We start from the raw sequence: 15,381 nt of genomic DNA, 5'->3' as shown, positions 1-15,381 counted from the left end.
GCATGTTTATTAAGAACTCTGGACTAGGAGACTTTTTGATATGGGAAGAACTTACTGTGGACGTGATCGTTGGCGCTCTCACCAAAATTCTAAACAATCCTAGGTATGTAAATTTGTCTTCAACTATAATTCAAATTTTTAATGGTTCTTTTATTGAATTACAGCCTCTCCGGTTTTGTAACTAAGCTCTTTATTCTCAAAATAAACTCTTCTTATCCACGAAAACTTGTAAATTTCAAAATTGTATTTTGCTTTTGTTTTGATTTTAAAAGAAATTATAATCGTTTTCAAGGGGTAGATAAACATATGAAAAAAATATGTTCACCATCATTCATGCAATATCAATCTTGTCAGCAGACCAGATATCAGAGTTCGTTACCTACCTCACTGTAAAATCCACACCACTGCTTAGTACAAGCATTGCACTTCCCACATGCAGAATTCATATCTGGCTAATGAGTTTCCATAAATCACTTCATAAATGCTGACTTGCTCTCCAACAGCACGTCAAATCATAAAATCATCTCGTCTACTGTTACTCCGACCTAATACACTCACGCGCCTGCTGGATGCTCAACATTGTTTCCCTTCTTTCTCTCTCCAATCTTTCCAGCGACAACTAGTACCACTCCTTCAGTAAGTACTTAAATATCATTCTCTCATTACTTACAACCATTTCATCAATCACTCCTCCACCATCTGAATCATATTTTTTCATAGCCCAAAACTGAATTCTCTGCATAATATTTACACCACACATTGCTCTGACACATGACTGCTTCACCATCGCTGCAGTGTTTAAAGTCCATAGCTTCATTCCCATATAAAAGTATTTGAACCACTATAATCTGGTGCAGTCCTCTTTTTGCCTCCAAATCATATTTCATCTCACAGACAGCTGGACGTTCGCCTACTTTTCCATATACCCTCGTCTATTCTGTCGTTCACCTTGTCTTTCACTGTCCTATCTGACGACGCATTCATTCTCGGATAACACAATACCTTCACTACCTCCATATTCTTTCCCTCATTCTGATATACAATTATTCATTTCCTAGACTTTTTGTTACTTTCAACACATTATTCTTTTTTACAATACCTTTTTTAAAAGTGCAATTTGTAAAAATCTCTCAGTTGTAAATGTTGTCCTTCCTTACCTTCATCTTTACGTCATTATGCCACCAATCATTCTCTCCCCACCTGCATCCACACTTGAAATATAATACTGCAATTTAAAATTTACCTCGTTTCACACTGACTTATTTATTATCTATTCTCTCCCTAGACCACCTTTTCTTGGAATATTTGACTGAATCTTCCACTGTCGCCTTCAGTTCATTCATTATCACTTTTCTGTTACTAATGTCATTCTTCTAGTACTCCATCTTTCCCTTACTCTTAGTGTAGTAACACCTAAATAACGATCTGCTATACAAACGCTTCTCTAAAAACGTAATATCCAGAAGTCTACTCCCCAACCTTTAATTTTTTCATATATAATCTAGCAAATTGTCGCTGTTACCACATCAAATCTCCAGTTCTTAATAATATTCTTTATTATTGATAAAAGAATTATTTATTACTAGAATTCTTTCTTTCTTTAGTTATATTAGAGGCCATTATCATTAACTCCGAACATCCTATGCCGTTTTCAACAGCTTCATCATTTTAGCATAGGTCACCCATTACAATTTTCTTGACTCTTGGTTTAACGCTCTATAAAGTCATCTACACTTCTGTCAGCTCCGTGTATTTAAATATTTACTAAAACCCTTTCTCATAGTCCACTTAAATTCTAATCCTCATCATTATTAGTGTTGGATTCAAACGCATGATTCCCTGTCCTTTCTCTCCATAACTAATAATTTAATATTTCTGCTTCCTTTTCTTTTGTTCTGTAACTTGTGTGACTGATCTTCAAGATTTTCTCACTGTACTTGTGCACAGGTATAAGGAAAACGTGCTGAGGATGTCAGTGTCACTGCGGGATCAGCCTGTACCACCCACGGAGCTGGCAGTGTTCTGGACGGAGTACGTCATCCGTCACAAAGGTGCGCCTCAGCTGAGGTCACCAGCGGCACAGCTCTCCTGGGTGGAGTTCCTCATGCTGGACGTGATCTTCATCCTCCATCTAGCTGTGTTCGTCTTTTTATTTGCACTGCGTCGCATCTTCAGAGTTATTACTACTAAACTCTTCTGCATTGATGTCAAGATGAAAAAAGAATAAGGATTAGAAAATCTTTTCTTGGCGGTTAGAAGGATTATACTGTATAACAAGTTTTTATTTATATTGGATTTTGTGCATTTCTTTGATAGGAATGCTAAATACATACATTATATATATATGTATATATATATATATATATATATATATATATATATATATATATATATATATATATATATATATATATATATATATATATATATATATGTGTGTGTGTTAGTTACCAGTTTGTCCTAGGCACATGTCGAATAGACACTAGGCCTGTGTGTGTGTGTGTGTGTGTGTGTGTGTGTGTGTGTGTGTATGTGTGTTTGTGTGTGTGTGCGAAGAAAATTGTCAAAGTGGGAAGTCTGAATGTGCGTGGATGTTGTGCAAATGATAAGAAAGAGATGATTGTGGATGTTATGAATGAGAAGAAGCTGGATGTCCTGGCTTTAAGTGAAACAAAGCTGAAGGGGGTGGGAGAGTTTCAGTGGAGAGGAATAAATGGGATTAGGTCAGGGGTTTCAAATAGAGTTAGAGCTAAAGAAGGAGTAGCAATAATGTTGAAGGATAAGTTATGGCAGGAAAAGAGGGACTATAAATGCATTAATTCAAGGATTATGTGGAGTAAAATAAAGGATGGATGGGAAAAGTGGGTTATAGTAAGCATATATGCACCCGGAGAAGAGAGAAATGTAGAGGAGAGAGAGAGAGAGATTTTGGGAAATGTTGAGTGAATGCGTGGGGAGTTTTGAACCAAGTGTGAGAGTAATGGTGGTTGGGGATTTCAATGCTAAAGTGGGCAAAAATGTTGTGGAGGGAGTAGTAGGTTAATTTGAGGTGCCAGGGGTAAATGAAAATGGGGAGCCTTTAATTGAGCTGTGTGTAGAAAGAGGTTTGGTAATAAGTAATACATATTTTATAAAGAAGAGGATAAATAAACATACAAGATATGATATACCATGTAATGAAAGTAGTTTGTTAGATTATGTATTGGTGGATAAAAGATTGATGGGTAGGCTCCAGGATGTATACGTTTATAGAATGGCAACTGATATATCGGATCATTATTTAGTTGTAGCTACAGTTAGAGTAAGAGGTAGATGGGAAAAGAGGATAATGACAACAAGCAAGAGGGAGGTGAGTGTGTATAAACTAAGGGAGGAGGAAGTTCGGGTGAGATATAAGCAACTATTGGTAGAAAGGTGGGCTAGTGCAAAGATGAGTAGTGGAAAGGTTGAAGAGGGTTGGAAAAGTTTTAAAAATGCAGTATTAGAATGTGGGGCAGAAATTTGTGGTTATAGGAGGGTGGGTGCAAGAGGAAAGAGGAGTGATTGGTGGAATGATGAAGTAAAGGGTGTGATAAAAGAGGAAAAGTTAGCTTATGAGAGGTTTTTACAAAGCAGAAGTGTTATAAGAAGAGTAAAGTATATGGAGAGTAAAAGAAAGGTGAATAGAGAGGGGAGAGAGTGCAAAAGGAGAGCAGATGATAGAGTGGGAGAGGAACTGTCAAGAAATTTTAATGAAAATAAGAAAACAAATTGGAGTGAGTTAAACAAGTTAAGAAAACCTAGAGAACGAATTGAGTTGTCAGTTAAAAACAGAGAAGGGGAGTTAGTAGATGGGGGGATGGAGGTTTTGGGTAGATGGCGAGAATATTTTGAGGAATTTTTAAATGTCCACGAAGAAAGGGAAGCGGTAATTTCATGCACTGGCCAGGGAGGTATATCATCTTTTGGGAGTGAAGAAGAACAGGATATGAGTGTGGGGGAGGTGCTTGAGGCATTATGTAGAATGAAAGAGGGTAAAGCAGCTGGAACTGACGGGATCATGACAGAAATGTTAAAAGCAGGGGGGGATATAGTGTTGGAGTGGTTGGTACTTTTGTTTAATAAATGTATGAAAGAGGGGAAGGTACCTAGAGATTGGCGGAGAGCATGTATAGTCCCTTTATATAAAGGGAAGGGGGACAAAAGAGATTGTAAAAATTATAGAGGAATAAGTTTACTGAGTATACCAGGAAAAGTAAACGGTAGAGTTATAATTGAAAGAATTAGAGGTAAGCCAGAATGTAGGATTGCGGATGAGCAGGGAGGCTTCAGAGTGGGTAGGGGATGTGTAGATCAAGTGTTTACATTGAAGCATATATGTGAACAGTATTTAGATAAAGGTAGGGAAGTTTTTATTGCATTTATGGATTTAGAAAAGGCATATGATAGAGTGGATAGGGGAGCAATGTGGCAGATGTTGCATGTAAGGGGGATTACCAACAGACCCCTGGAAGTCTTCAAGCTGGCACTGGACAAGCACCTAAAGTCAGTTCCTGATCAGCCGGGCTGTGGCTCGTACGTTGGTTTGCGTGCAGCCAGCAGCAACAGCCTGGTTGATCAGGGGCTGATCCACCAGGAGGCCTGGTCACAGACCGGGCCGCGGGGGCGTTGACCCCCGAAACTCTCTCCAGGTAAACTCCAGGTATGACTTGCTCTATGCTGCAACAATAGGGGAATAAAAACTTAATTTTGCTTTTTGGTTATTTTTCTTTACTGCTAATTATGAACCTTTATTGGTATCCAGTCAGTGAATTAAAATGACAATTCACTATTATCAATGAAATGAGACTGTACAATGAGGAACGTAATTGTATGTTGAAATCCTTATGAATTAAGCATAATACAATAATTAGAATGAAGAGCCCAAATAAGAACTACTATGGGAACTTCAAGGAAGTAAATCAGGGAAGCGGAAACTATCGAACTTAAGTTAAATGACTCTTACAGGAACCACGAGAGACACGAGGAGCTTAAAGCTATTAGTGAAATTGAAAGAAATTCGAAATATTTCTTTTCATATGCCAAAAACAAGGCAAATACCAAATCTAGTATCGGGCCCTTACTCAGACAGGATGGGACTTACACAGATGACAACAAGGAAATGAGTGAAATATTGAAATCCCAGTACGACTCTGTGTTTAGTGAACCACTAATCAGTCTGAGGATCGACGACCCAAATGATTTCTTCATGAATGAGCCTCAAAACTCCATAAATGTATGCTAGATTTCCGACATCACCCTAACTTTGATAGATTTCGAAAAAGCCATTGACAACATGCCCATGCATTGAGCCCCGGGCTCAGACTTGTGGAACTCTGTTTTCATTAAGAACTGCAAGAAACCCCTCTCGCGTGCCCTAAGTACACTATGGAGGAGGAGCTTGGACATGGGTGAAATTCCACAGTCACTTAAAACAACGGATATAGCCCCACTCCATAAAGGTGGCAGCAAAGCATTAGCTAAGAACTATAGACCAATAGCTCTGACGTCCCACAACATAAAAATCTTTGAAAGTGTGCTAAGAAGCAGGATTGCAAATCACCTGGATTCCCAAAATCTGCACAATCCAGGGCAACTTGGTTCAGGGCAGGTCGCTCCTGCCTTTCACAACTACTGGATCACTATGATTTGGCCTTGGATGCACTGGAAGAAAATCAGAATGCAGATGTAATATACACAGACTTTGCAAAAGCATTTGACAAATGCGATCATGGATTAATAGCCAATAAAATACGTGCTAAAGGAATAACTGGGAAAGTGGGGAGATGGATCTTCAACTTCCTAACAAATCGAACACAAAGAGTAGTGGTCAACAGAGTTAAATCGGAGGCTGCCATAGTGAAGAGCTCTGTTCCACAAGGCACAGTACTCGCCCCCATCTTATTCCTCATCCTCATATCAGACATAGACAGAGATATACACCACAGCACCGTATTATCCTTTGCGGATGACACTAGGATCTGCATGAGGCTGTCATCTGCTGAGGACGCGGTTAACCTCCAAGAAGATATAAACAAAGTTTTCCAGTGGGCAACGGTAAACAATATGATGTTCAATGAGGACAAATTCCAACTGCTCCGTTATGGAAAACTGGAGGAGATAATAACTAGAACAGAGTATACTACAGACTCTGGCCATACAATAGAGTGGAAAAATAATGTAAGGGACCTGGGAGTAGTAATGTCTGAGGATCTCACTTTCAAGGATCACAACAGTACCACGATCGCAAGTGCAAAGAAAATGATAGGATGGATAATGAGAACGTTCAGAACGAGAGTTGATGATCCTTTTCAAATCACTTGTTCTCTCTAGGCTGGAATACTGCTGTACATTAACATCTCCATTCATAGCAGGTGAAATTGCAGATCTAGAGAGTGTACAAAGATCCTTTACTGCACGTATAAGTTCTGTCAAGCACCTTAACTACTGGGAACGCTTGGAAGCACTTGACTTGTACTCGCTGGAACGCAGGAGGGAGAGATATATCATAATCTACACTTGTGAAATCCTGGAAGGAATGGTCCCAAATCTACACACGAAAGTAAAAGACTGAGCAGGCGATGCAAAATGCCCCCCAATTAAAAGTAGGGGCGCCATTGGTACACTAAGGGAAAATACCATAAGTGTCTGGGGCCCAAGACTGTTCAACAGCCTCCCATCAAGCATTAGGGGAATTGCTAATAAGCCCCTGGCTGCCTTCAAGAGAGCTGGACAGATACCTAAAGCCAGTGCCGGATCAGCCGGGCTGTGGCTCGTACGTTGGACTGCATGCGGCCAGCAGTAACAGCCTGGTTGATCAGGCCCTGATCCACCGGGATGCCTGGTCATGGACCGGGAATAACCTACAGGTAGCCTTCAGGTAATCCTTCTTAAAGAGAAGGGTTATCAGACTTTTGGAATTAACAGCAAAGTTAAGACAATAGACACGATCTAGAATTATTGACCAAGTTAAGATCTCTGGGTTGAAGACCCGATCAGAGTCAGTGCTATGATCTGACTGTTCAAATGCTCAGTGGTCTGACGTCAGGTCGGTCAGGAGGTAGCAAGAGGCGCCAATTCTGGGACCATCAACTGGTCTCTAAAGTAGTGGTTTCCCACTTGCGTAACAGAACACAGTAATCAACCTACTATAATACAATAATAATATAATACAGTATAATATAATATAATACTATAATAATGCCTAACGAATAACATCTTATTGAATACAACTTGCTTGAGAGTGCCTTCGATGATTTATACCCTACCCGATAATAATATATAGTCGAACCTGCTTTATCTAGCTAGTAATAAAGTGGTTCGCGATATATTACTACAGAACTTATTTTAACCAGGCCTTTTATGTTTGTATATAATGGAGCGTGAAGGAGGGGCGCGTAACACCTCCCCCCTCGCGACTGACTGTCGCCATTGTCTTACTCTCGGTGGTGGGTTGCAACGGTCGTAGTAGCAGAGGTTGTAACATAGACAGCATTCCTACATCAGCTCCAGTTTTCTCCACAACATAGATGGTCATAAAAGTACCGACTCATACTGTTAAAAATAAGAGTATATTAATAAAGATTCAAGGCCTAGAGAGGGTATCGGCAATGAGATTATGTTTTCCTTTTACATGGGAAATAGTAATAGAGAAGGGTTGAATTCTCAGAGCCCAACGAAGTATTCTGGCATTCTTCGATTTCATAGTATTTATGAAGGTCAATGGATTGTGATCGGAGTACACTGATATCTGATGGGGAGTTCCTAAATATACATCAAAATTCTCTAGGGATACAACAAGAGCTAAGGCTTCTTTTTCTATAGTTGAGTACTGAATTTGGCATTTCTTTAACTTAGAAGAAAAATAAGAAACAATAAATAACAAAAAAAAGGCACAATACCGTGACTGGTCCAAGTCGGACCGAAACGTCGTCGAAAGCTTCTCTCTTTTATGTGCGGGTTATTTGTGTAAAATAAGAAACAGGTTGCAACAGGTCAGAATTCGGAGCCTTCTGTGACAATGCGGCTCCCAAAGCATACGCACTGGCATCTATTTGTAAGTTGAATGGTTTATTAAAATCAGGACTTAGCAATACTGGGGAAGAGGATAGTAATCTTTTTAAATGATTAAAAACAATTTCACAGTCCTGGGTCCATGAAAACTGTTTTTGGACTTGTTAATTCAGTTAGGGGAAAAATTACCTGTGCAAAATTCGGACAGAACTGACGGTAGTAACCGGCAACTCCTATAAATCTCGATATGCTTTTCCTATCCTTAGGGATAGGAAATTCTAAGAGGGCCTTTACTTTGGCGTTCAAAGGAGCAACTTCACCTTGTCCAGTCCGAAACCCCAAGTATTTAATTTTCGTCTGGCCAAACTCACACTTGGACAAATTCACTGTAAAATTATGTTTACATAAGGCATCAAACAAGGCTCTAAGTTGTCTAAGGTGTTGAGGCCAACTGTTGCTGTATACTACTAAGTCATCTAAGTAAGCTTCTACCCTGTCCAATCCTCCCCTAAGTATGTTCATAATACGCTGGAACATAGCGGCCGCATTACAGAATCTGAAGGGCATAACTCAATACTTGTACAGGCCACCAGGTATCATAAAGGCTGATATCTCTTGAGCTCTGGGTGACAATGGGACTTGGTAACACCTTAACAAGTCCAATTTACTGATATACTTAGCTCTGGAGACCTTATCTATTAAGTCATCAATTCTGGGTATTGGGAACCCATCAGGCACTGTTACAGAATTGACTTTTCTATAATCCGTGCACATACGGGTGGTCCCATCTGGTTTGGGGACTAGAATGCACGGGGATGCCCAAGGACTGTTACTTGGTTTTATCAACCCGTGTGAGAGTAAGAAGTTCACCTCTGCCTCTAGCTCACCTTGTTTCTTGGGACTCACTCTGTAGGGAGATTGCTTGATTGGAGTAGGTTCCCTGAGAGTAATATCATACACACCCAACGTACACAGTTTTGGGACGTCGTTGAATAGTCGGAGGTTTGCCTTAATCAGGGATTTTATTTCGTGTCCTTTGTCTACATCCAGATTTATCAGTAAAGAATTTAAATTCTTTAAGGCTGTCGAAATGTTCAGAAGAACCGGGTTTCCTATCATTTCATCCAAACTTGCTGGAGCCCGTTCTTGGTTCAGAGACATTATAGTAGAAATTGGAGAAACGATTCCTGAATAGGGTTTAAATTAATTAATGTGATATGTCCGTTGTGAGTTCCTCTTCTTCGGCATCCTTACCAAGTAGTTCACGTCACGTCACCATCAAATTTGGGCTGTAGAGCATGTCCCTGATGAAATCGTTGAACCAGAACTTGATCTTTTGGTTCAAATGGACAAAGATTAGTTTGGTGATCACATTCCTCTTTCGTCTTAATTTGTGCTTGTCGTAAGTTTTCAGTGGCCAATTCTGTAACTAGACTCAGGCGTTTTTTCATTAAAGTAGGAGAGCTCCTAAAAGTCGGCGTTTCTTCCCCGATCCAAGCTTCTTTGAGAATCTGTACCGGTTCTCTAATTTGATGCCCATATATTAACTCAAATGGTGAAAACTTCAAGTTGTCTTCTTCGCTTTCTCTTAGGGCAAACAAGAGTAGTGGAATACCTTCATCCCAATCTTTAGAATACTGCAGACAATAGGACCGCATCATAATCTTCAGAGTTTGATGGAACCTCTCCACCATGCCTTGCGATTGGGGTCGATAGGCCATTGCGTAAGCCGTCTTGACTCCTAACGAAAAAATTTTGAAGTAAAATTCGACCATTGATCTGACTGAACTTCTCTTGGGAATCCGAAGTGAGAGAAGAACTTAATCAGTGCTCTCACTATTAGGCGAGCATTAATCCTCCTGAGAGGAACTGCTCCCGGGTACCTGGTGATGGTGTCCATGATGGTGAACAGGAACTGGTTGCCCTGCCGAGTCTTGGGTAGCGGGCCGACACAGTCTATCACCAGACGTGAAAAGGGTTTGCCTCTTACTTGTATAGGGTTCAACAGCGCAGGTGGTTGATTATGTGCAGGTTTGCCTACTAGATGACACATGGAACAGCTTCTTACATACCTTTCCACTTCTTCCTTCATTTTTGGCCATATAAAGTGCTTAGCAATTTTTCTAAAAGTCTTCTTTTGTCCCAGATGTCCACCTTGAGGACTATCGTGAGCAAACTTACATGCTAAATTTCTAAACAGGGTAGGCAAGACCACAAGATGATCACTTTTAAGAGATCTTTCTTTCTTTTTCAGTAAGTCCTTCTCCCATTAATAACAGCTGTCACTTTTAAGGGTTTCTTCTCCCGACACAGCAAGCTTCCTGATGTCACTTAAGGAGGGGTCTATTTGGAGTTCTCTTACTAGATCCTATTTCGAGAATAAATCTATTTCGGAAACCACCGACTTTGGAACTCGTATCGGTTCTGGTTGTACTGTTGGCTCGAAACTTGAGCTTTCGTTGTATATGGCTCCTACTCCTACGTCGACGTCGTCCATGACTTCCTCCGATACCAATGGAGAACGTGACTGTTTGGTCATTGCCCAGGTTACTATGCTCAGAGGAAAGAGGGTAGGTTCCGTTTGTCTGGCTTCGATGGCGTAATTTTCCTCAGTTGGATTTTCCATAACTATGGGCTCTTTCCATATTCCTTCTTCCGCTCAATTGCTCCCCATCAATAGGTCTATGCCTTTTATTGGGAAGTTAGTTGGAAACACTCCGATTGACATTCAGCCAGTAAAAATAGGAGTTTCAACATATAACTTGTATAGGGGTACTAGCATAGTGGAGCCACCATAAGCTTCCAACAGAGCGTCGAAACCCATATATGATTCGGCGGGGAATAATAACAGTCCTTCTCTTAATAATGTTAAGTAGGTCCCCGTATTCCTAAAGAAGTTTACTTGTAACAGCTGGCTATCGGTAATTCCTACTTTGCTTTTGGAAAAGTAAGGACTCATAGCCCTTGACAAGTTTGACGATGATACCCATGTTCTGCTTAGTCAAGTAGGAGGATCTGTTCCTTTTCCCTGGGACCGAGTGTCTACTCCTGGTTTGGACTTCCTTGGATGAGTCGTAGAGGATATGAAATGTGTGGGTAAGCCATTGGATGGGCTCCTTCCCTGGTCCCTGTCATGCTTAAAGCATTGTGATTTGAAATGCCCAAGCTTTGAACAGTACGAACATTTAATTTTTCCCAATGCCCTATCTTGTCTATAGGATGGGCTCAAATGAATTTGGTGTTTTACTTCAGGTTTACTTGTTACATGGAAGTGAACGGGTTGGGTAGGTCGCTTACCAAAAGGCTTCGCAGGTTCGGGTCTTGTTGCTGGTTTGATAACCTGGCTGTATTCAGATTGTACCAACATCTGGGAAATCTCAAAGTTGTCTGCCAGCGTGGCAGTCTCTAACAACGTCGTTTGCGGATGGCCAACAAGATACTGGCGAACTCCCTCTGGAAAATTTGTGTAAAAATCTTCTAGTAACATTAATTGTGATAGATCTTTTAAAGACATAACCTGAGAAACTCGACACCAACGTTCAAACGCCACTGCTTTCCCTCAGGCAAAATCTACATAAGTTTGTCCTGTTTGCCGTTTCATGGAATGAAAAGCTATTTGGTAACTAATAGGGAGCATGTCATATGCTTCTAAAATAGTTCTCTTTACTACGTCGTACTGGACATAAAACTCATATGGTAAAAAGGCGACACAAGACTGCGCCTTTCCATATAGAAACGTGTGCAGCAATGTGGCCCATTTGTCTTCGGGCCAGCCCATTGAACATGCCTGATTCTCAAAAATTTCAAAGAATTCATCTAAGTCTGTTTCGTTAAACTTAGGTACCATCAGAACTGCTTTATGTAAGTCAAACCTGGTTACAGTGCTCTTCACGTCTCTCTCTTCCAGACCTCCCTCCTGCTTTGTTTCAAAACGAAACCTTTCACGCCTAAATTCTTCCTCGTTTAGATGTCTTCTAGCTTCGATTTGAGAGTTTTGTAGTAGTAATATGCGTTCTATTCTCTCTAGTTGTTCGGACGTGAAATTCCCAAGCAGACCAATACGGTCTACATGGTCTTAACTGTTCCAAAACCAAGGGCTGGCATGCAAGACACAATGAGGTCAACTACATCATTAAGAGAACCCTTGCTACAGCTGGATGCCCAGCCGAGAGGGAGCCCTGATCACTAGCAGCCAACAATACCCACAACCCAGTAAACCACCCTTACGGGATCACCATCTATCCTTGGAAGAATGGCAAGCTCTAAGCATGGGACTATACCTGTGTGTCCACACTGGCTGACACCTATATCCATCATGGTGTGGGGCGACAGGGAGGACCTGCTGACCACAGGGAGGAGTACAAGATCAGCAAGTACAGGGACATAAGCCAATAGTATCAATTTATCCCAGTGTGATCAGAGACCTTGGGATCATGGGGGAAAATGTCACATGTTTCCTTAAAGAATTGGGTTCCAGACTCATCGACACCACCAGGGACCCAAGGGCAGCCACTTTCATGTTCAAGCACCTCAGCATAGCCATCCAGAGGGGAAATGCTTGCTGCATACTTGGCTTGCGTCCAGCCTCAGAGGAGCTGGAGAAAATTCATGATCTTTGATACATTGTGTCATTGTATTCATGTTAATGTTTTTCTGTAAATGTATTCTGTTTATTAATAAATGTTCACATAGAATATCAACTATAGGGGGTAGTAGGAGAAGAAAATATTCAAACAGCTCCGTGGAGAACCTTGAGTTTTAACTGAGGTACGTTTATTGTCTTCTCTGAGGATGAGGGTCCCCAGTCCAGCCATAGATGTGGTACTTATATATATATATATATATATATATATATATATATATATATATATATATATATATATATATATATATATATTTTTATTATCACACCGGCCGATTCCCACCAAGGCAGGGTGGCCCGAAAAAGAAAAACTTTCACCATCATTCACTCCATCACTGTCTTGCCAGAAGGGTGCTTTACACTACAGTTTTTAAACTGCAACATTAACACCCCTCCTTCAGAGTGCAGGCACTGTACTTCCCATCTCCAGGACTCAAGTCCGGCCTGCCGGTTTCCCTGAATCCCTTCATAAATGTTACTTTGCTCACACTCCAACAGCACGTCAAGTATTAAAAACCATTTGTCTCCATTCACTCCTATCAAACACGCTCACGCATGCCTGCTGGAAGTCCAAGCCCCTCGCACACAAAACCTCCTTTACCCCCTCCCTCCAACCCTTCCTAGGCCGACCCCTACCCCGCCTTCCTTCCACTACAGACTGATACACTCTTGAAGTCATTCTGTTTCGCTCCATTCTCTCTACATGTCCGAACCACCTCAACAACCCTTCCTCAGCCCTCTGGACAACAGTTTTGGTAATCCCGCACCTCCTCCTAACTTCCAAACTACGAATTCTCTGCATTATATTCACACCACACATTGCCCTCAGACATGACATCTCCACTGCCTCCAGCCTTCTCCTCGCTGCAACATTCATCACCCACGCTTCACACCCATATAAGAGCGTTGGTAAAACTATACTCTCATACATTCCCCTCTTTGCCTCCAAGGACAAAGTTCTTTGTCTCCACAGACTCCTAAGTGCACCACTCACTCTTTTTCCCTCATCAATTCTATGATTCACCTCATCTTTCATAGACCCATCCGCTGACACGTCCACTCCCAAATATCTGAATACGTTCACCTCCTCCATACTCTCTCCCTCCAATCTGATATTCAATCTTTCATCACCTAATCTTTTTGTTATCCTCATAACCTTACTCTTTCCTGTATTCACCTTTAATTTTCTTCTTTTTGCACACCCTACCAAATATATATATATATATATATATATATATATATATATATATATATATATATATATATATATATATATATATATATATATATATATATATATATATATATGTATATATATATATATATATATATATATATATATATATATATATATATATATATATATATATATATATATATATATATATATATATATATATATATATATATATATATATATATATATATATATATATATATATATATATATATATATATATGCAATAAGATCACAGTAAACAGGTGATTTCAGAATATGCAAAACAACCACTCTGAAAGAATAGAGAAATTCCAAGCGCTTTCGTGACTACTCACATTATCAAGGAACTACGAAAGTAAAGCATCCAAGGAAGCTATATAAGGGGTCTGGCCAACACCTCAATATCAGATCCCACAATGGTTAAACACCTGACGTGTGCCGGCCCAACTGGACAGGTCCTTTGCACAACTCACCAACAAACTATTCTACCCAACAAAATTTAAAAATTATTATTTGTCCAATGTATTATTAAATTCTTCCCAAATTCTATTAATTATAAATGGATCTAATTTATATAAACCTAAGGAAATATTCATATTATTGTCAAAACTGCTTTTTATGAAGCAAGATTCAATTATATTCCTGTCGGCCATGGACTTGCTTGATACTACTTTCTCAACTTTTTGAAAATCAATTGGATGGTTAAAATCTCTTACATGAATAAATAGAGCATTGGAATCTTGTCCAGTTCTAATGCAATATTTATGTTGTTTTAATCTTAGTTCGAGATTTTTACCAGTTTGACCGTAATAAACTTCATCGCAAATTTTACAAGGAATCTTATAGACACATCCATCAGCATTTTGGGGGAATTCTTTATCAAAAGTTTTTTTACTGTATCAAGATTTTTGAATAGAACTTTAATATTAAAAGTCTTAAGAAGAGAAGGCATATCAACCAAGTTTTCATGGTAAGGGAGAACCAACATATTTTTAGTTGAATAAGGTTGGTTGTCCCTTTTTGGATTGTAAAAAGTATTTCTAGCAACTTGAAAAGATTTATCAATTACATTTCTTGGGTATTTTAAATCATTACCTATTTCATAACTCAAGAAATCGTAATGACACGATTGCAAACAAACCATACCCCCGGCCGGGATTGAACCCGCGGGCTGGAGTTTTGAGACTCTATGACCGCGGGTTCAAGTCCGGCCGGGGGTATGGCCTATTTCATAAATTTTGGATATTTCCTCATCTATGAACTCAGGACTACAAATTCGTAAAGCTCTCAAAAACACTGATGAGAAAACAGACAGTTTGACTCTATCTTGATGCGAGGAATAATAGTGGACATAGGAGCAGTTATTTGTAGGTTTTCTGTAAATTTTAAATTTGAATTCTTTATTACCTTTAATAATTAAAACATCTAGAAAAGGCAATGAGTTATTTTCTTCAAACTCAACAGTAAAGTTTATAGAATGGGCTAAGTT

At 39.7% G+C, this 15,381-nt stretch overlaps 1 protein-coding gene across 1 annotated transcript in view; it reads left to right on the top strand.

Annotated features, from left to right (window-relative positions):
• The window catches only part of LOC128703103 (uncharacterized), a 209,150-nt gene that overhangs the window by 139,733 nt on the left and 54,036 nt on the right, over positions 1-15,381 (top strand). The window contains exons 8-9 of the mRNA XM_070103530.1: positions 1,948-2,220; positions 10,397-10,601. Of these exons, the coding sequence (XP_069959631.1) occupies positions 1,948-2,220; positions 10,397-10,601 (478 nt within the window). The remainder of the gene's footprint in view (positions 1-1,947; positions 2,221-10,396; positions 10,602-15,381) is intronic.

Source organism: Cherax quadricarinatus, chromosome 85 (assembly GCF_038502225.1).
Source record: "Cherax quadricarinatus isolate ZL_2023a chromosome 85, ASM3850222v1, whole genome shotgun sequence".
Classification (NCBI taxonomy): Eukaryota; Metazoa; Arthropoda; class Malacostraca; order Decapoda; family Parastacidae; genus Cherax; species Cherax quadricarinatus.
The sequence above is the reverse complement of the archived record's forward strand: the minus strand, read 5'-3'. Positions and strand labels throughout refer to the sequence as shown.